The 23,450-nt window shown below is 37.7% G+C and overlaps 1 protein-coding gene across 4 annotated transcripts in view; it reads right to left on the reverse strand.

Moving 5' to 3' along the window:
* Window positions 1–23,450, reverse strand: part of KHDRBS3 (KH RNA binding domain containing, signal transduction associated 3) — a 91,892-nt gene that overhangs the window by 11,580 nt on the left and 56,862 nt on the right. For 2 of the 4 annotated variants that reach the window (XR_008448517.1, XM_054058748.1), the window contains exons 6-8: window positions 20,280–20,390; window positions 18,754–18,946; window positions 10,977–11,059 (exon numbers count right to left, since the gene is read on the reverse strand). Coding sequence is in view for 3 of the 4 variants with exons in the window: in XM_054058748.1 (XP_053914723.1) it covers window positions 10,977–11,059; window positions 18,754–18,946; window positions 20,280–20,390 (387 nt within the window). In the remaining variant the exon portion in view is untranslated. The remainder of the gene's footprint in view (window positions 1–10,976; window positions 11,060–18,753; window positions 18,947–20,279; window positions 20,391–23,450) is intronic. The other 2 variants (XM_054058749.1, XM_009560028.2) reach the window with 2 other exon arrangements.

Below are 23,450 nucleotides of genomic sequence, written 5' to 3' on the forward strand. Positions count from 1 at the left end.
TGGTGAGACATCAGAACAGGTTGCCCAGGGAAGCTGTGGCTGCCCCGTCCCTGGAAGTGTTCAAGGCCAGGTTGGATGGGGCCTTGAGAAGCCTAGTCTGGTGGGAAGTGTCCCTGCCCACGGGAGGGGGAGTGGAACTGGCTGATCTTTAAGGTCCCTTCCAACCCAAACCATTCCATGATTCTATAATTCCATAACTGTCTTGAACATTGAGTTGAGTAACTGTTAATGCTTCCATGAACCACTATAACGCCATATTCTTTAACCCAGCTAACACCAGGAGAGCATAGAACCAGGATATCAAGAGGAGATCCACATCTTTTCTTGCAGATTGATTTATATTTAATGCCCACTTGTGCCACTTCTTAGCAGAAGTTCCTTTACTAGATACTTATTCCTGCATCTCAGATTGTCTGTAAACCAGAATGATCTCAAACTGAGATCTGTATGTGAAAGCTTTATAAAATATAGAAAAATTATGCAATCTTTCTTCAATTATACCCCATTTTACTCTCATGTGGATAATACAATTAGCAAATCTATTACTTACAATCATAAAAGATGACCAGTGCCCCCTCAAGGATTCCCTTAGGTATCACTTTTTAGGAATTACTTTTTATGGCAGAAATTCTAATAAATTTCACTTCTGTAGTACAGTGAAATGCCCTCAGAGGCATCTTCATTCTGGTGCTACCTACCAGGCACAGAGCTACATCCATCTACATATTTCTAGCAGAACGCTGCATACTTTGTGAGACCCCACCTGGATTACTGTGTCCAGCTCTGGAACCCTCAGCAGAGGAAAGCAATGGATATGGTGGAGCAGATGCAGAAGAGGGCTATGAAGATGATCATCAGGTTGGAGCACCTCTCCTACGAGGGCAGGCTGAGACAATTGGTGTTGTTCAGCCTGGAGAAGAGAAGGCTCCAGGGAGACTTTATTCTAGACTTTAGTGCCTAAAGAGGGCCTATAGGGAACCTGAAGAGGGACTTTTTACAAGGGTATGAAGTGGTAGAACAAGGGATAGTGGCTTTAAACTGAAACAGGGAAGAATTAGCTAAAGGAAACAAGGAAGATTAGCTAAAGGGAAAAAAAATCTATGACTATGAGGTGGCGAGGCACTGAAACAGGTTGTCCAGTCCCTGGAAGCATTCAAGGCCAGGGTGGATGGGACTTTGGGCAACCTGACTGAGTGGAAGATGCCCCTGTCCACGGCGGGGGGGTTAGAAGTGGATAATCTTTGAATCCCAACTCAAACCATTCTACGATGTTACATGTCACGGAATGGAGTACGAGACAACACTGCCTCTTATACATCATCATCCACAAAAACTGCACAGACAGTATGTCACCATTCTGTCAGCAGAAATACTAATTAATGAGATATGCATCATACCTTCTTGTCTAATTTATTGAAGGAGTAGGACAAGTTTCATCAGTTTCCTATAAATCTGATACCTTTACTCAATTGAAATTAAAGAACATTTGATAGAAAAAATATCATTCCATCCCAAATTCATAAGATTATAATTAAAAATAATAAAAATATCATCAACCAATCTGTTTAAAGAGATTATATTTAACTCCTACTTAACTTTACAGGGCTGCATAACCACAAGCACTGAACTGATCTTAAAAGCAATGTATTACCATGCTTGAGATCTTTCCAGAGCTTCTCTAATGCACCTTACGCAGGTAAGGTTCAAACCTTGCCTCTCTGGGTACAACAAGGCACACTGCTCACACCGCTAACTTTTGTGGTAAAGATAACTCAAAGAACTTGCTTACTAAGATGTGTCTCCTGGGCTTCTACTACTCTACTACTGGACTTGACTACTTTTTATCAACATGTATGTTCCAAGCACACTGCACCTGACAAACAACATCACAATAAACCTTAAACTTTGATGATTTCTGAACTGTGTTTCTCATCATCTGTCAACTGAATGATGCCAAAATTGTGCTTAAAAGTACAATTTAGAGCTCCAAGCATTTCTCCTAAAATAAAATACAGGCAGGACAAACAAATAAGACCAATTTACAGCTTTTCTGCAACTACCTCTCTTTTCTGAACTTGCCCAATTAAATAGGCACTGCCTCAAAGGAAAGAGGCAAGACACACCTTCCTTCGAAAGCAAAATAAATACTACAGGACTGTTGAAGAGAAAACTTACAATCTTCAGTTACTGCTAGTAAACTTAGTAAGCTGGCTATGTACCAGCAAAACAGTGTCACATTAATCTACAAAAATATGTTCTGTGACAGAAATGCGTTCTGAACCAATGAAGCCTGATTTATCATGCCTCTCACATTGAGCTAATAGAAACTAGATTCCAAGAAACTGATTGTCCAGTGACATTCCTTCTCCAACACTGGGGAAAATAAATCTTCCTCATATATGTTCTTCTCTGTCCCTACCTTGAGTAGTGCACACAGTTTTGGGTGCCACAGTATAAAAAGGCTATCAAGCTACTGGAGAGTGCCCAGAGAAGGCCACAAAGTTGGTGAAGGCTTTAGAGTGGAAGCTGTATGAGGAGCAGCTGAAGTCACTTGGTCAGCCTGGAGGAGACAGAGGGGACACCCTCCTTGAGTTCACTGCTTCCTCACAAGGGAAGGAGGAGCAGCAGTCACTGATCCCTCCTCTCTGGTGACCAATGACAGGATTCAAGGGAATGGCAAGAATATGTCCCAAGGGAGGCTTAGGTTGGATATTAGAAAAAGGATCTTCACATAGAGAGTGGTGCAGCACTGGAACGGGCTCCCCAGGGAAGCAGTCATGGCCTCAACCCTGACAAAATTCAAGAATCATTTGGACAACACCCTTACACTCATGGTGTGAATGTTGGGGTTGTCCTATGCAGGGATAGGAGTTGGACTAGATGATCCTTGTGGGTCCCTTCCAACTCAGGTCATTCTATGATTCTATGACTTTCTGATGTCCTTTCTCTAGACACAGACACTATGTAATCTCGCTTTCTTATCGTAGTATCTCTTAATGAAACCACTTGAAAATTTACCACATATTTGAAAGGTTATTTTTAAATGAATACTACCTTCAATTTGTACGATTTGGAAGCCTGATTATCCAAATTCTGTCTGCAAATACATTTACCAGCTCTGTTGCAGCGTCCTGCTGAGGCCTAGCAACTGGATAAGTTCCTTCCTCTTTGCTGCCTCCACCATCCAAGCTTCAAGTAGCTTTTTTTATTGAAAACATACTGTAAGTAAATTGAAGCCCTTATATAATTAAGATATTCTTAAATTATGACTAATTATAACTCAAGTTACCATTAGTAACTACAATATAGCATTTACTAGTTAAAAAAATTCACCATTAACAACTAACTTTCAATTAAGGACTTAAAAAATCTTATTTGACCTATCCATTTTTCCACCTGTGTAATCAGTCTAGAAAAAAATCCTAAGTCCTACCAAATACTCATCTTCTTATAAACATATTGCAGTAATTCAAGCAGCCAGTTTAAGATGCTGTACAAATTGCTTAAGTAAAATTAAACCAATCACACAAAATGAATAACCTAATTTTAGAAAATAATTCCTTTTTTTGATTCTTCAAATATTTAAAATTCCACGTTATTACTTTTTCTATTACTATAGCACCTCTAAGTTTTCTCCATCAGGTCTCTAAATCTATTTTTAAATGCATTTTCGTTGTTTTCTAAACATTGAGTCATAGTCATAGTTCAATAACAAAGCCATGGAAAAAAACCCAATATTATTTCTTCAATCTAGAAAGCTTTTTACTAAGTATAATTAGTACAAATTAAAAATAAACCTAACATCTCTAAAATAATGAAGTAATGTGACTAATGCCAACATGACAAGGATACTAAACATCCTTTCAATTTTATGAGTGTACTTGTGGCAAGAAGTTCTCATCATTACACTTGAATTGCCTTAGTCGTATTTCTGTTTACTGAAGTTTCAGACTAGATTTCAGTAAAATCATTTTTCTTAAAAAAAATCAAGAGTGTATGCTAGACTCACAAATAAAACTATCTGTGCTGTGGAGGCGCTTCTGAATATTTCATCCTATCACATTTTAGCAGGTAAAAAAGGAAAATCTAAATCTGAAGAACTAGATCTGAAGAACTGCATAAAACACTCTTCCAATAATATGAGCATAAAACTTTAGCAGGAAAACACATGGCAGGGTTTTTCACCTAAAAGATACGGTCGCTTGTTTATGATAATGGTTTTGAGGCTTTATTTGTGCAGAATTATAACCTCTAATAAGCCCGTACATACCAGGTGTTCATAAGCAACAGCAACTGCAAAATGCTAGCCATTTACACTATCCCCAGAAATCAAACTGCTGTGGATTAAATTGATTTATAACTCAGAGCATGAAATAGAGACAGCCACTAGCACTAAAATCCAGAGAATTACATCTTGAAAAGCTACAGTAACAGACACTGTTTTGCATATTATGCATATTTATACAGCCTGGAAATGCATGATCACTGACAAACTTAACAATGTAAATTTAGAACATTGAGCATCACAAACAAAATGTTAGCAATTAACTTTCAAATACCAATAGCAACACCTCTATAAGCCAATTTCAAACCCATACACTCAGCTCTTTACAAAAATCCTCCTTTTATAAACAACAACGTTATCATCCTTTTGTATGACCAGTAAGCACAGTTTCAGAATACACTTGAAAATTTGAGTTCCTAGTGGAAAACAGAGAAGGTCTTGCCAAGAACTACATACCAGGAATCACCTTCCTTCAAAACTAAAGTATGCGGAGTGGCAGAAAATCAGGGATTTAGAGATTTGAAGAATTTCACTGAAAAAAGTTGTGTAGTGTAATTTACACACCAGTTGAACAATGGCCAGTGCTGGATTTTTCAAGGTGGTTTTATTTTTAGTCCTCTTTTAACTCGATATCCAGTTACTTAGCTATTAAGTAACTACCACAGGCTATGAAACAAACTCCTCCAATATTTCAGACTACAGGGTCTTTGTGCATAGAATTCCCCACTTTGAAGAAAATTTCGTTTGAATCAGTCACTGTGGAAACAAATAAGGCCTCAACACATGGCAATTATAACACTGAGTTTAAAACATGCTTAGGAATTACTACATGGACAGTTCTTTTTATACTTGTAGAGAAATGCTTAAAAGTAAACTCGCAGGATGCACTTTCCAACACATTAACCAAGAAAGTGAACTAGAGGCACTGAACAAACACAGGGATAACTAAAAAGAAATGTGAGTTCCTTCTATTCAGATTAGTTTGACTGGATGGCCCCAAGGTTTACAGGCCACTTACAGGTATTCGAAGATATTACATCTTGGTGTAATTGGACATGGCAGTAATTATCCTTAGATATACAAGAAGAACAACTAAGAAACAATACTTTAACTATATAACAGTTGTTACCAAGAGAAATTTAGCGCATAAGGGCCGAAATTAGAAAACATTGCTGGTATAGTCTACAGTTTTTTACAATTACCTTAAGACCTAATATTTCCCCTCCTACATCAGTATTTAATTTCTCCTGCAGCGTAGTGAAGGTGAGATCACCAAGACTGAACATCTAAGGCAGCTTTTACATCACAAACCTTAATTAAACATAAAATTACTACGTTACTATACAAACGACTTATTTTTGCCCCTCATAAACAGGCAGATTAGTTATACAAACTATTCCTTTAATAGTTTAGACTGCTGATACCTGTTGCAGGTATAGAACCTGTAAGTTAGATAAAAGATGATTTTTCTTTTTTTTTTTCAGAAAAGTATCCAGTTTTAAACACTAACAGACAAGCCTAAAGAAGTTATTTGAAACTTCTGAGTGCCATAAAGCAGACAGACGAGGTTCTCCACTTTTTATTCATTAAACAACAGAACAGTTTGGGTTGGAAGGGACCTTAAAGCTCACCTAGTCCAACTCCCCTGCACTGAGCAGGGACACCTTCAACCAGATCAGGTTGCTCAAAGCCCTGTCCAACTTGACCTTGAACATTTCCAGTTACTGTAGTAACTGTTAGCCATTCTCTCTTGACAGTAAACTTAATAGCACACAGTAAACCTTTAATTCTGTTGGAGAGGTATCAAACCCAGCCCCTTTCTCAGGAACCTTGTCACATAATCTGAATTTTAGTAACAAACCTCGTTCTCTGGCATGTTAACTCTCTGCAGCATCTGTCACTGCTATGAATGGTTGATCATAAGTACCTCTGTAGTCATCTCAATGCTATTAAGCAGATGGCAGCGCTAAATCCGAATGATGTAGTACATCTCCCTGGTGGACTTTGTTTCCATACACTACCATTATTCTACAATTCCTGAGTGATAAATCTTATGTATTCTAGAGAACATTAAACAGCGAACTGACAGCGCCAATTGATTTATTAGCATCCATTTCCCTTTGCCCTATTATTGTCTCAACAAACACTTGTGCAGATCATGTATGGAGCCACTAAGGGACAAAAGTACTTTTGCTCAATTTGAAACATATTTCAGAGATGTAAAATAAATAGAATTTTTATTCATGCTGAAAACGTCTAAACCAATCTACAAATTTAAATGAAGACCAAACTAAATGCTTCAGCTTCCTCCACAGTACTCTCTTGAATTTTCATAATAAAATTCATCTAGCATTAACATCAGGCCACTAAAATGCCCAGTATTTTCTGCAATAAATCCAAGTAAAGGATTACAGTTATAGAAGACAGATTTGGGGAATTCCTTTAAGAGTCAGCTAGGCTGTGCATGCACTGGTGAGGGGAGCTGACAAATCTACATGCATGCAACATCAGAAAAAAAATCAGCATGAGCATGATGGTCCAACAATTCTAACTCCCATTCAAGGGTTTTTTAGCACACAGCTGCACACGTTAATTTACTACATAGGTTTATAGAACAATGTTTACGAAGGAATTACTGTTTGCATAATGTGAAACCTGCCCTGCATGACAGTAACATTCCGACTAGTTTTGCTGCTCTTCTTCACAAGGCCCTGAGTATCAACCATAAACCATCACAGCTTTTGCAGAGTTCCTTATGCCCTAATTAAGGTAAAACTATCTCAACTGCCTTCAGTATTTGCTAGCCTTCAATTTTCAGGGAATTGAGAAATATTTTGTTAAAATAATTTCAGATTGCTTTCTTTTTTATAACAGTACTGAATAGCCTAGTTGATTAACTATTCCAGTTTATCCTGCTAAAAATATCATCTAACAATACTCTGTAAAAACCAAAAAAAATTGACTCATCATCTCTACTAAAAATCAGTTATCTAGTCAAGCTCAGTACAGCTCCAAGGGATGTTGTTTAAGTCTTTCTAACCATAAACATAATTCTGTTAAAAGACATTCTGAAGCGCTATTGGGGCTTGGTTGCACCAACAACTGTTGATAAGAAAACATTTTAAAGGAAATCTCATTTTTATAGGATTACAGGGCATTAAGATGGACAAGAACTTGGAGAACACTGATGCTTCTCTCTCTTATTAGCGCTGTGACAGCTTTTAACTAAAGTGTCAGATTGTTTGAGACCATACCCTTGATTGTGCTTCACAATGTCAAATAAAATGCCATTAAACTTCTAAACACATGTGATTTGGTAGAAGCGAGCAGTTAGGTTATACAAGAACCACAAACAGGTTGTTCAAAGAGGTGGCAGAAGCACCATCCCTGGAAACACTTAAGATCAGGCTGGACAGGGCTCCAAGTAGCCTGATCTAGTTGAAGATGTCTCTGCCCATAGCAGGAGGATTGGATTATATGACCTTTAGAGGTTCCTTTAAAACCATTCTGTGTATCTATTGTGTGCAGAGGCATGCAAATTCTCAGCTACCTTAATGCACATAGAAATACACAATATGTTATTCTTTGTATCTGAACATATCACCCATCCTAGTCTCTCAGATCTAGCAATTTCTGGGAAATACACTGGAAACAAAATTAAAAAGAAAGGAGAATCATGCTGCGTTGTACTCAGTGGTCAAATTTGGAGAATACCCATCTTTAACAGAGGAATCACTAATGTAAACAAAAGCTTTAAAAATAAAACGAGTACTTCAACTGTCTCCACTGTATCTCACACATGAAGAGTGTACGCACAATGCACACTTGTGAACATTAACCAAGTTTGATGAGGTACAGGAAGAGGGTTCATATACTGAAAAACTTACTGCATGCCACTCAATGAGCAAACTCATCATTTCAGTTTGCTAGCCATTTCAAATTTCCTCTTTATACACAGAATCATGAATATCACAATATTCTACAGAAATTAATATCAGAAGGCACATCAGTAATACTACTGCTTAAGATTACGACTTCTAGTTTACAAATGGAAAGAAGAAAAGTTATTTAAAACTGCTAGTCACTAAATGATTAGTTTTGAACACATGAATGCCCTCTATACACAAATGTATTTTCTTGCCATGTTCTATGAGGGCAGAATATCAAGAATGATAAGGCCGAACTAGGAAAGCAATACACTTTTCCCCAATTTCCTTCACAGTAGGGACACTGTAGTGTACCTAAATAGGATAAGTATCTCTTAGTGGTCACAAAATGACGTCTTGCAATATGGGCTACTATTTGACATTCAGATTAAAGATAGGAATGCTGTTCCAGGTAGCTCAGATGGCTGGTTATAGTCATTACTTTTTGCCTGCCAATAGAGTCCTAAAAATCCTTTTGCCAAGCCAGAAAATGAGTGAAACCCTGTGAGAAACATACAAGTGAATCATTTCTTGTTTCCTTTTACCATACAGCATTTAAAATCGGGGTGGAGGGGTGTGAAGTAATCATTCAGAAGATAATGAATTCAACAACATTTAACATATGTATTGTGAAATTACAGGAAAAGTAGAAAGAACAATAATTTTACAAAGTATCTCCTTCCATTCTGGGCTAAGTATGTGAATATATATCAAAGAGTACTATAAATATTCTTACATATCAGTCCTTTACAAAAGCAATTTCATTTCTTGGGAGATTTGCTTTTTGCTACTTTTAGTTCAAAGGAGAAAAATCTTAGAGAAAACATTCTTAATATGGAAAAAATATCAAAACCAAGTAATGTTTAGTTTTGGCTCAGGCAAATTACTTTGTAATGAATTCCAAATGTTTGTGCGCAATAAACCCATCTACCAATACTAGAAGCAGCAAACCAGAACAGAATTACCAACATAAAAGCTGAGGACTATTTTGGTTAATTTCTTTTAGGGGGAAAAAGAAAAATCTATTACCAGCAGCTGTCCTCTAAATGTAATGTACTACAGAGCTTCATATTTCGAAGGTCCTAGACTGCTGGTTTCTGAAGTCATTTTTACCAGCTTTCAGTAGCTTAAAAAGAATCTGTAAGGAGCCAAGTGTCAGACAAAGGCATTTTCATTCTGTTAGTTCTCAACAATGACACCTGAACTTTCAATAAGCTTTTTCAGATGTTGTTGGGCACAAGGAAATGTCCATTTATAGAACAAATTTTAAGTCAGGTGTGTCAACACTACAGCAAAGCACATGTGGAGTGTAAACAGCTTTGTTCTCAACTTCACTGTGAACAGTTCTGTACTATTTTGTATAAGGGAACACCAAAAAAAGTCTTAAATATTTAGCAGAAGGTATAACAGTCTAACCAAAATGCCCACCTGTTATCTTCCTTTCCTACCATGATCATCTTCCCAGAGGGTATGGATTGAAGGTCTAGTAACCCCAAATAACCAAAGCAGTAATGCAGAACTGGAGTATTTATTTTATTCCACCTTTTCTCAACATTGTTTCAACCATTTGAAGTTTATTGCCATAGAAATTTCAAGAAATTCTCAATGACATTACAAAATCTACTACCGATTCAACTAGGAAACCATGGTCTAAAAGAAAGAATAAATTACAACTCAGGGAAAGGTGCACATAAGGTGCCTTTCCCAGATGTGTACATTGCTAGTACCTAACAGTGGCAACAATCAGACAAGCTGCTAAACACCAAGTCATGTGATAATTTTGCCATTATCTTCAAACTGTTACTTAATAATTTGTACTTCATAGCATTTTTCCCATCATTGGAAGACATTAGTATTCCTTGTAATTCATAAAGTCCTCTAATAATGGCTCCATTGAAGAAGGCAAAATTTTACAAAAATAAATCGGAAGTGTTTAAAAATGCTGTAGGAATGAAGCAGGGGAAGGAACACAAATGGTAAGAAATTCAAATTTGTCACAGACAATTTCACAAAAGAGTAAAACTAAAGGGTGTACTTTTTCCACAGCCAAATAAAGGCAAAGTACAAGAATATAATGCCTGTAAGAAGTTAGAAAATTCAATCAGCTCTGTTTAAGACTATTTAGTGCCTTTTATAAAGTTGTTCCCCACCTCCCCACCAGAATGAAAGCAAATAGAAAATTTCTGTGAAGAGAAGACTCCAGGGAAAACTTCTAGCAGCCTTCCAGTACTTAAAGAGGGCCTGCAGGAAAGCTAGGGAGGGGCTCTTTATCAGGGAGTGCAAGGATAGGACGAGGGGTAACGGTTTTAAGCTGAAAGAAGGGAAATTTAGAGCTGAGGAAGAAATTTTTTACTGTGATGTTTGTGAGTCACAAGAACAGGTTCTTCAGAGAAGTTGTGGATGCCACCCCTGAAGCTGTTCAAGGCCACCCATGGCAGCAAGTTTGGAACCAGACTATCTTTAAGGTCTCTTCCAACCCAAAGCATTCTATTCTAGGTTTTCCTGAATTACATGAACTATTGAAAATGTTACAATTTATGATTTGGCATTACTAAAACTCTGTTTGAAGTTCTTATTTCTGTTTCTTTTCAACCATTTGGTTACTTGACTTTTATGTAATACTGGAGACAAATAACACTGGGGGTTATTTCTAATAAGCCTCTTACAACGCTTTTGCTGTTCAAGATGATATTAAAAATCTTTAATAAAACTAACTTTCCAACTAGAATATTTCAAATGTAGTTACAGCAGATGTGGAGACTTACCTTTGTGCTTGAGTGCTATAGCTGTTATCATACGAATCATAGCTTTGTTCATCATAAGCAGTTCCATAACCATCATCGTACTCCTGAAATGATATAAGAAAGGTAATATTAACTGTAAGCATACTCTGGGAAAATAGTAATTTAGTTTTTAATATGAAAGACAATTATCTCCTGAAATACATTTATGACGTACACACACTACAAAGTGGCAAAATCTTACTGATATTAGAGACTACTTCCATTTAGGAGGCCATACACAAAAATTATAATTATTTTAAGGTATTTTGAACTATTGGCAACGTCCTTCCTAAAAAGTTTCCTTTAGCTAATATTGTCTTGTGCAGAGACAGTACAAGTGCTCCATGTACTTGACTTTGAGATGAGTGAACTACTGATCTTCAAGAAAGCTCTGGAAAGCATCTCAAGAATCAAAACATTTGAATAAATATTATGAACCAACTTAGATAGCTGACTTATTTCTGGACAATAAATTCAATATTTTACGTAGACTAGGGATAGGGAATGAATTCCCTAGAGATAAGACTAGTAAGAATGTGATCTTACTTCTTTGAATACCCTCTGTATACTCTTCAACTTCTGGGAGTTTAGCATCCATTAAGAAAATAAAAGCAAGGATTTCTTACTCCTTTCACATAATTTATAGTGTATACTATTTAAGTACATACTGTAGTAATACTCTTCCCAAAATAGCACTGGATTTAAATACCAAGTTGAACAAACCAGTAAGTCCAGCAACAAGCCAGACAAAAATAAGATAAAAACAAGTGACAATGATGCTGTGCTTTCCCAGAGAAGGATGAACTACAGAAATCCAAAGAGCCTACTACCAATTTATTGTTTCATCTAACAGTAAACCTAACTGATCTAAATACATGAAAAGCAGAAACAGCGCTACTTCTTTTTCACTGATTCCTAGGAAATCGTAATATCCAAATGCTATTTGAACACACCAAAACCCTCAATGGATATTTAAGGGTATCCTGTCCAGTTTTGGCTGATGAGAATGACCTAATGAGAAGATGCTTTGATGATATAGGGACCCCACTATGAAAATCAGGCACCATCTTATACGTAGTGTTTTCTGAATAAGTGTGTATCAAACCCTGGCAATGCGTAAAGTCTCATGAAAGAGCCAACTCTTCCCCAGGGAAAGGAACCTCTAAGAATCTTTCAATGACTACAGAAAACAAAACTGAATAGCAGTTATCAGTTATGTAGGCATGACAAATGATGGAACATCTAACTCTAGCAGAAAAACACCTCCAATGACTGGCAGCTTTCTAGACACTATAAGTAAAGCTTTCTATAGCAGAAGCCAGTGACATCCTCAAAACAACTGTCAGGAAAACAAATTTGCTAGAAGAGTTTTTAGCATTTTTCAAGCCATCTGAAATTGTTTATATGGAAAACCAGATAATCTGCACATCAATATTGTTTCACCAATGCTAGATCAGCGAACAAGACTGTTTCTCAGAAGTAATTAGTAGAAGAGTGTTTATAAATAATTGCAGGACATGGATGACTGACAGCCTATTCATAGGTCTGGAAGAAGAAATAAGGATTCTTCCATTTGTCTGTTGAGAAGACTATTTATCCATGGATAAATAGTCCCACTTGAAGAGGAAGTGCATTGTTTTCTTTTGAGTAATTCACTGTCCTGAAACTAAAAATTAAAATAGAGTCTTTGCATTTTCTTTGCCTATTCAATATGGATTTTTCCTGATAAGCCACACACTAACCCCTTAAAACCATTGCCTCCTGGCAGCTATTATGAACAAGCACTTTATTACTTATTGATGCAATACACAAACATCTGTTAACAATACAGATATTGATCAACAGCAGAAGCTGTCTGAACCAAGTTATTTGCTCTGTTCCAGAACATTTACATGACATTTGGTCTCCTCACATAGAATCTCTTAACTGTGAATCAGCCATTCCTAGGAGGGGCTCCCAAACTTCAAAACCATGTTCACCCAGCAGTGACAACAAATGAATGCAGAACAACAAAATTAACCTCTTAACATGTTAGGAAAGTTTTACCACTTCTATTGTGAATTATTCCCTTGAAATAGCAATTAGGCAGGGGCAACTACAGCTTGTTTCAGAGCATTTTCTAAATTAGGTCTGACACTGCATCACTTGAGAAAACACTGTATTTGAAAACTTTCTTTTTCAGGAGGTTATAAGTAAGGTTGGCCAAGGCAGAATGTTTTCTTTTAGATTAAATTCACACTACTTGAGTGTTTTTCTGAAACAGACATCATGTGGCTTCAATAAGTGTTTTCTTTAACTTCATTTAGTATCTTGGTGAAATATCCTTGGCCATCTAGCATATTTCAGTACTATAAAGCTTCATGCTAACTTAAATGAAAATATCTATCATTTTTACACATATATAATGAAAATGAACAGAACTTAAATATAGACAGATATTCAGTAATAAAGTACATTAAAGAGTCACTGATAAGCACTGCTATACAAGTTTCTTTCCATATAATACAGGAAGAATTAGACTTCCATAAGAGTATTTTAATTGCATTTTTCCTGCTGATACTTCAGCAGGTTTCAGGTATTTTATATAAGTAGGTATATATTTATATAAGCATTCATTTTTGTATTTAAAGCCATTATTCTTCAAACAGATGACAGCATTTGTGTTCCTACTACCTACCAAGTGAAATATAATGGACTTCCCCTCTACTCCAATTATGTAAGTCTATAAATAGCTCTTCCTAAAGGTACTCTGTAATCAGAGAGTTTACTGGTGAAGCTATATTTAGATTAGATATTAGGAAGAAATTTTTTACTGTGAGGGCAGTGAGGCACTGGCACAGGTTGCCCAGCAAACTAGTGGATGCCCCACTCCTGGAGGTGGGTGCTCAAGGCCAGGTTGGATGAGGCTTTGAGTAACCTGGTCTGGTGGAAGGTATCCCTACCCATGGCAGGAGAGGTGGAACTGGATAATCTTTAAGGTCACTTCCAACCCAAACCATTCTATGATTCTCCCACTAAAAAAAAAACAAAAGCCCCAATAAGATAATATTTTTATCCCATTTGAATGGAAGCATTTTGTTTCTGTTTTTCATTATCTTACTTTACAGGATAACCTAGGAAACTCTCATCAAATTTGATCTGATGAAAAGGCAGGAAGTGTGCTGTGCAGTTTGTACTTACAACAATGTAGAAGAAAAATGAACTGAAAAATGCTGAAGTCCTCTTAAACCACAGGCATTTTCCAGCAGCATTTGAAAAATATCAACCAGGAAAAAAAAAAATCAAGAATGATAGTCCTGCCTTCTGCTAATTCCAATGTTAAGAATCTTCCCCCCAAAATAACAGAAGAGCTAAAATTACACAACAGATCTTCTGAAAAGATTATGAAATTACTTTGTAAAATCTCAAATTGATTAGTCAACTCCTTTACTAAGGCGGCATCATACTATATTCCCTCTTCAAGAAAGCTTCTGCCTGCAGTTGTCTCAATGGTAGTGCCACAGCTGATATAAATCCTGGAGAACTGCACCTGTGACAGCAATTGCTCAGTGCAAAGCACAGAAATTTTTCATTAGCAGAACCAAAGGCAACATGTAAATATGCACCCTACGAATGTACTAAATAGTAAGTTATTATCACCGGTCAAAAGATGATAAAAACCATGAAAGCAATACCTCTGCACTACCCAAAACATCATCAATCGTGCTAAGCCTTGTTCCTCAATGTTTCTTTCTAATAATTAAGTACTTTAAACTTATCCATGTTCCGGGGGAAAAGGAAATCGTGGCATTAAATTATCATCTGCTGGCACTGACAATGACAGACTAGTGTTTGGGTTCTCTTTAGGGGAAATTAACAATGTTTCAAAGAGAACCAGACAGAGAAGCAGGAAGAAAGGAGAGGCAAAGAGTTCATTTTAACAAAAAGGCCATTTGCAGTGTTGGAGAAAAAAAAAAGATCATGAAATCAATAAGAAATCAATTTTCCAGCTCTCCTCAACTAAGGAAATCCATCCAAGGGAAAAAATTAAGGCTATTATCACTACAACTAAAAGGTTGTTGTTTCTTTTCCTCATCATTCTCTGAAATTAATGTTTACACCAGTACTTTATCTCAGAATATCGGAGAAATTGTCTCCTTTTAGATAAAGACTATCGCATTCAAAAAATATGTGTGCAGGGTCTAACATGAAGCAGAAAGAACAAGAGACAACATCAGTACACTGCAATGAAGAAATTATTTTTGGTGAATTAGAATTGCAAAGGGAAGGAACAGCCATATTGTTACAGAGAAATAACATCTCCCCGTCATTTAATCAACAGGGAAGGCTGGGCATCAGAACAAATATGGGTAACTACTACCATCGAAAGCCTGAGTGTTCACATTAAGGCCATTACCAGCAAACATGCACAGACTGTAAGCTCTCATTTTGTAGATTTTCATCTGTTTTAATCTAGAAGTAGCCTAGTGCATATTCAACCAGAACAAATAAGGTATTCCTGGAATTAGAGAAGTACGAGTGGATTGCCTTTCATGCACCTTAAAAAAATGGAAGAGTTGCTAATGAATACAGGCAGTAACATTTAAACCAAGTTACTATCCAGACAATTCTGGTTTTCTATATACAACAGCAGGGAGCAGTGTCAGAATCAAGATGACGACTCATGCTCATTCAGTACCAAGACTGAAAATGGCCAGCTTGGATCAGCAGTTTAAACTCAAATAATTTGTAAAGAAAATATTTCATATGCACATTGTAGGTGAACTTTCAACTTTGAGAAAGGTTGGGGGATGAAGAGGTTGAGAGCAGCCCTGCTTAGAAGGACCTGAGGGTCCAGGTGGACAAGAAGCTGGACATGAGCCGTCAATGTGCGCTCACAGCACAGAAGGCCAACTGTATCCTGGGCTGCATCAAAAAAAGGCATTGCCAGCAGGTCGGGGGAGGTGGTTCTGCCCCTCTACTCTGCTTTGGTGAGACTGCACCTGGAATACAGTGCCCAGATCTGGAGCCCTCACCACAGCAAAGACACAGACTTGTTGAGCGGGTCCAGGGAAGGGCCACTATAATGATCAAAGGCCTGCAACATCCCTTCTATGAAGAGAGGCTGAGTGAGTTGTGGTTGTTCAGCTTGGAAAAGATCCTGAGGAGATCTGATTGTGGCCCTTCAGTACCTAAAGGGGGCTTATAATAAAGAGGGAGAAACTTTTTAGCAGGGTCTGTAGCAATATGACAATGGATAATGGTTTTAAACTAAGAGAAGTTTAGACTAGATACTGGGAAGATTTTTTTTTTTTTTCTTCTGAGGGTGGTGAAGCACTGGAACAGGTTGCCCAGCAAAGTAGTAGATGCCCCATCCCTGAAAGCACTCAAGGTCAGGTCAGAAGGGCTCTGAGCAACCTGATTCTACTTGAAGATGTCCCTGCTCACTGCAGGAGTGTTGGACTAAATGACATTTCATGGTTCCTTCCAATCAAAACCATTCTATGATTATATTTCTATTATTTATATTTCCTATCTTAACAGAATAAACCGTCAAAACCACGGGAAAATAATTTCACCTACTGCATAGTTTTGTTCAATGAGTAGGAAAAACCCTCATGTAATTTACAGAATGATGTCACTGAAACTATCTGCAAGTCATTCAATAACTATCAGTTATGTAGTTATTATTTTCCTTACCCAACTATTAAAAATAAACTTGGACATGCTTCACACATCAAACTAGGCCTCCTCTTGACCTGAGAGGTTGAAGACCTAAAAATGGGAGGTATGTCAACCTTCAGAGAAAGCTTATCACAAACTCAGCAGTGAGGTTAGAACTGTGATTATAAAACTGGCTGGCCAGAGAGGCCTGGATTTTTGTTATCATCTAAGGTGATGCTATAGCTATTAAAAAGACAACGTTCACAGAAAATGATAAGGAACTGTCATTCAGTGGCTTTGAAACCATCATGGCACTAACAATATGGTTAGGTCCCAGGAGGAACGCGGTCCCGAGGGTAAGACAGACAGAAGTAAGACTGACAGCAGTGGAGTGGGAAAACTAGTTATACTGAACTGGGAAAAAAGCGCAGATACTGCTGCTGGCCCAATATCTTGCGTGATTTCAACAGATGAGGCCACACCAAGCATCCAGAGTCAGCTTTAAAAAAAACCCAGAAAGCTGGCAGATGGTGGAGAGGTTTCTGTAACAGGTAAGTTCCGGACAATGTCCTTATGGGCTTCAAGCATGGGACAGCAGTGATCACTTAAGTTTTGTTGATCTTGTACCTCATAGGTCAGAGATTCATTGGTTTAATTCTTCTCAAGGACTACAGAAAAAAAATATCAAAGCAAGGGAACAAAAATTGATGCTGCTTGCGACCCAATGACAGCCTTGCTTTCTGTCACGAGGCATACTTAAACAGTCAAAGGGCAAAGACTTCACATAGTGAAGGCCCGGCACCATCTTTGAGATATTTAGGGAGTTAGAGGGAAAGAAGCTCCCCATGCAGAATGTAGTTCGCTTCCTTCTGAACATGCATAGTTTCACATTATCATAAAGAGTACAAAACAGAGGCTTGTTAGCCTAAGGGAAGGAAAAGGTTCATGAATACTCACAGACTTTCCAGCCCTCAGTGGAAAAGTTCTAAAGGCTGCTCTGTAACCTCTCTGGATATTCGAGTCTCCAAGGGTCTGAAACTATATGCTGCTTAAATAAGGTCTTACGATACCCACAATCTCACCGATGTTCTCATCCTACAGGCACTTCTCAAACAGTGACTCCCCACCCTGCCCAAATATTCAGGTTAGCAAACCAGTACTTAATAGTAGAGATGGCAATGAGTCGGGAAAGGACAGATACTAGTCACAACCCCTACCATGTTTCCTTGACTGTAAAAGATACAGCTAAGGCACACAGATTTATGCAGGAAGAAGTTTAAAGAGTTATATAGAAAATTAGGTTTCTGATCAAAAGGACAACAGCTGAGATTTGATCTAAAGGGTTTTTGGGAGGGCAAGGTGAAAGGAAAGACAGAGCAGACAGGTGGAAGAAAGGCTGAGACAAAAACAAGAAATGGTTACATATCAAAACTGATCTCAGGAATTCCTTTTTCACTACTCTGAACCGAGATAAAGGCCAGACAGACTTGGTTGTAAAGAGAGCACACTAAGAACTAAGATACAGAAAACACTGAAAGCATTGTCCTTGAAAATGTTATTTTTCTGTAAAACTAAATCCATTCTTATGACAATAGTTTTCATTTAATAAGCTTTTCTTTTCCTCACTGTTCTGTAAGTTCAATTTAAATTAAATTTATCCTAACAATTCACAACTATCCGTAATTTTCAGTTACATACAACAAAGTATTTTGATATGTTTTTTAATTTTTAATACAATAAACCCAAGATAAATATATATGGCTTATTGCAATATACTGTACATTGTTAAAGTTTCGGGATGAATTCTAAATTCACAAAAATATTTGAATTGTCTAATTGTTGAACAGTTACGGTCATAAAAATAGGTTTAGGAAGAAGAAGAGAGTACTATTCCCAGTTTTAGCTGAGAATTAAAAATCTGACAATGTGATTTTTTCATATTTTCGTAAAGAGACCCAATACAAAATGTTTAAAAGGCACAACTTTTGCCAAATACACTGTAAACGTCTTTACGGTAATACATATAACTTAAAGTTTTGTCAATATGAAACAGTTCAAATCTGAAAAGGTGATGACCACATCACTTCACAAACGGTATGTCAACAGCTCAACTTACATATTCACCGTATGTCTCCTGGGCTGGAGGTGGTGGCAGGGGCCGGTAGCCTGCAGGTGGAGGTACTCCTCTCGCCCTGGGTGCTAGAAGTCCACGGCTACGACTGACTGGTCCTCTACTTGGAGGCACTCCTCTTGGCGCTGGTGCCCCTCGTGGTACTCCTGATGGTGGTGGAGGCACACCTCCACGGCCCCTGTGAACATATGGATCACTTATCATTAAATACTACACACTTGGCCTCTCTTTCAGAAGCTCCCTCCCCCATATCATGAAAATTTTGCTTTGCTACAGCCCAAAAAAGCTTAAGAGGTTTATAGTTTGTTATTTTTCTGTATGCTTCAACCCAATTACACACATTGTGCAATAAATCCAGATGATAGTAACTAGACAGGTGATTCAGTGATGAACTTATCACTAGCTTGAGCCACTCTCACATACATGTGACACCCAAACCAATTTGCTATCAGTCAGGTTCACTAGAATTTGACTCACTGTATGCGAAATCGGTCACAGAATAACAGGTCAATTTGAAGCTGTCAGGCTATATCGTACTCAAACCCTGCACAGAGGATTCAGTTGCAGCTTCCTTCTGATCCTGTATAAACCTCTAAATGCAATCCAAAGATCACACTGCATATAAGAGATTGAGTGGGTCAGAAATATTACGTTCTCTTCTCATATTAAACAATTCCCAGCTATGGCAGGAAACATTCAAATATGAAATTAATGTGTAGGGTAATTATAGGATATAACCTGATGTTGTAGAGGTATTTTAAAAAAAATAACAGTATATTTTTTAAAGTTCTGAAAGAACAATAAGCATTAACTTGCATTCCATTACTTTGAACACTGAACATATGGATGAAAAGTGAGACTTAAACCAGAACAATTTGATTTAGAGGTGGCAATCCCCCCGCCTCCCTATAGTAAAGGGAGAGACTCAGAGGTACAATCTGGGAGAAATTATAAACAGGATGTTTAAAACCTTGCTAACAGACATCTCCTTTTTAAAGGAGATCATCTCACCCTGTGGACTATAATTGAGTTTAAGTGACTGCTCTTTAGGCATATAAACTTGTTCCCAGGAAGTCACACCCTTATTACGTACTGTAACAGATACATAGAAGAAAACAAACAAGCACAAGCTCTACACTACTTTTCTACCTATCAAGCCATCACATCATTTATCTCAGGAGTAGTAACTGAGTGAAAATACTCTGTCCTGATTTCAGTAGAAGTTAATTTAAATAATATTATATCTTAAGATCCAGATTTGGCCTTAAGACTTCCTATCCCATTTCAAATAAGCCATAATTTCTCATTAGTAAACTTAGAGAAAAGATACTATCATTTTATCACAAATAATTAGTATTTGAAAAACTGCATCGGTAAAGGAAGAATGCAAAAATATAAATACTTTATACAAGCAGGATAGAATGTATTATTTCTAATTACCAATCAAAACACAGTCACAAAGTACTTTAAACAAGCCTAGAGAGTAAGTGATTTAAAACTGTGCTTATTACTTGGTTTTGGCTAATCTGTAGAATGCCTCCTCAGGACAGGGTACCAGCTGCTTATTTGACTTCATTGTAGTGGGGGCAGGGCTGAGCAGTGAAGTTCCCAGACACAGCCTGCTGAAGTAATATAAAGAAATAGCAAATGTGACACTTTCCAAGTGAAGCCAAAGAAAGGGAAATGAACCTATTGGCATAGACAATAGTCAATACCAAGTGAAAAAAAAAAAAGCAGTAAAGAGACTCAAGAATCACTAGCCATAACCTTCATGGCATCCTTCAGACAGGGTGCAAGTGAAAGCAGCAGGAAGTGGGATATGCTGAAAAACATGGAAAAACATTTGAGGAAGGGGGAAAAAAAATACAGTTTTTAGAGCCAGCACAGATTTATTCTAGGAAAGTAATCAGAACACCAGAGCCACATGATGAGAAGGTCTTTTCTGCATTTCAAAAAACAGTTAATAGGATTGGAGGGGAGATGAGTGGGAAATAAAATTTCTCCTATATTAGGAAACCATTTACACGCTTTTTTGAAGGGCTACTGTAGGAAGAATAAACAATCTGAGATATACAGCTCTGTATTAAACCAGTCAGATGGTTACTGCACCAGACTGGAAGAGACTAGAAAGGTGCAGAGATAGGAAACCCAGTAACAGGAAAGCTCAATTACCACCATACAGATTTGAGTCATATCAGGGTATAATGCTAAGAGCAAATTTTTAGAAAATGAAAATTGTTATTTCATTAAGTTAAATGGATGTAAAGCAGTTTGACTGACATGAAGAATGACAGAAATCCACTCAAAATATTGAGGAACAACTTGCACAGGAGCCTTTGCCTACCTTAGCAAAAACAACAGATTAGTTCCGGTATTGCTTATTTAAAAAAAAAAAAGGGCAGCTACGTAAGTCACATTTTAAAAGAATAAACGGCATATACACAATAAGGGAAGGCATTCAGAGAAATCCCATAGGAGGTCAGGGCAAATACACAGTTGTCAGAAAAAACAAAACTTGAGGAAGGAGAAAAGGAGCTCCGTACTGCTAGAACACCAGGATAAGAGAGGTATTTAAAGTAGTATTGCTTGAAAAGCTGAACTCATCTCTAGTCTTAAACGACAAATGCCAATAAAAAGTAAAGTAGCCAGAAAAGCAGGTCAGAAAATTTAAATCACTTGTAGAAAATCTAAAAAACATCCTTCAGCGTGATCCTCTGGCATATTACCCACTACTTCCAGTTCAGTGTCACCTGCACATTTGTGGAGGGTACACTGTGCCCCATCATCTAAATCATTATTAAAGATGTTGAGTAGTTTTGACCCTGACATACACTGCTTGTTATTGCTCTCCAGTTAGACTTCATACTAGTGATCACCACCCTCTGGGCCTAGCCATTCAGATAAGTTTCTAACTACCCGTCTCTTCCTCCAGCCCATACATCAACAGTTTCACTAGTGAAAGACCTCACAGAAGACAGCCTTCCTGAAGTCACAGCAGTCATCCACTGCTCTCCCGTTACGTACCAGCTGCTTCATAGAAAGCTATCATATTGCTCAAGCATGACCTCCTCTCTGTGAATTCATGTTTACTACTCCTGATGACCTTGTCATATATGGGCTGGGAAGTTGTTGCCAGGATTAGTTGCCTTACCTCCTTCCCAGGGATCGAGGTAAGCCCTCCCTGCCACTTGCGAAGGTAGGAGTAAAGTCTACTTTTCTCCAGTCCTCAGGTGCCTCTCCTAATCTCTACAACTGTTCAAAGAGAGTGGCTTCACAACGGCACCCACCAGCTCCCTCAGCATTCATGGGTGCATCCCATCAAAGCCCATTTACATATACATGTCTAGTTCACTCAGCTATTCTCTTAACTTGATCCAGTTCGACCAAGGGCATGCTTTCCCCCTCATCTTCGTGTCCTTGAATTTCAGAAGGCCCTTCTTACTAGTAAAGACTGAGTCAGAAAAAACATGAGATACTTCAGTCTCTTCCATGCCCTTGAAACAGGGGACCCTGCACCATTCAGCAGTAGGATCACATCTTCCCTAGTCTTCCTTTTCCTACATAGGCATTCATTGAAGTCTTTCTTGTTGACTTTGACACCTACCACCACATCACTTGATAACTCCTGTAAGTCATCTCTACTCATGTCTATGCAGACACGTCTATCCATTAGGGGCAAGACTGATGCCCTACAGCAGTTTAGTCTCCACACCTTTTAGTTCTCATCTTCAATCTATGCTTTAGCTAATCCTTCAATACCTCCCTATCCTGAATCATCTTGCCTACTTTTGTTTTCCATTTCACTCCATTATAATTCATGTATTTCTCCAGACATTTAAGGCTGAAGTGGTTATTTTACTTTTTAAGTAAACACTTCACTCATACTTGAACATAACCCAATACTACTGTTATTTTAGTGAATGTGCTAAAGTCTTCTCTGTTCTCAGGAAATTCAGCAGTGTGCAAATATCCACAGCATATTAGAAAGCACTCCCAAGTAGGCATTTAATGACTTTTCAGCTAGATTTGTTGAGATTTGTTGAGATTCTCCAAATATTCCATATTGTATTTACTTTTTCTCATCCAATGACATTTTTCCTTTTGGAACCCATTTTCCTGGGCCTTCCCTCTACTAATCAACTACTTCTGAGGGGTATCCATCTGGGGCCTTGAGCAGCCTTATCTAGTGGGAGACGTTCCTGCCCATGGAAGAGGACTCAGAACAGGATGATCTTTAAGGTCTCTTCCAACCCAAACCATTACATGATTTAATGATCTGCTTCTCAACCCTCTGATAAAGCTCAAGGCCCTTTCTCTGTACTTTTTCTTCTACAACTGTCTCACCTATAAGCTCAAAAACCCTTGTGTATCTGCTAATGTTCAGATCCATTCTTATTATTTCATTCAAATCAAGATATCTCAGCTCTGTTCAATCACATTCACAGAGATAACTTACCATTAAATCAAATTCATCATGGCTCTCAGTCTCTCCAAGTGTTTTACTGCTTCCTTCTTTGACCAAGGACACCATTCTGTAGGCCAGATTTCAGGTGTCATCAACTCTCCTTATCTTTGCATACTCCCTACAGTCTATTTCTCTTTTTTATAAAAAACACATAAAATAGCCTTTCTTTTCAAATTACAGGAAAAATTATTTGGCATGTAGATTTCAGGTGACATCC

The sequence above is a fragment of the Cuculus canorus genome, chromosome 2 (assembly GCF_017976375.1).
Source record: "Cuculus canorus isolate bCucCan1 chromosome 2, bCucCan1.pri, whole genome shotgun sequence".
In the NCBI taxonomy this organism is placed as follows: domain Eukaryota; kingdom Metazoa; phylum Chordata; class Aves; order Cuculiformes; family Cuculidae; genus Cuculus; species Cuculus canorus.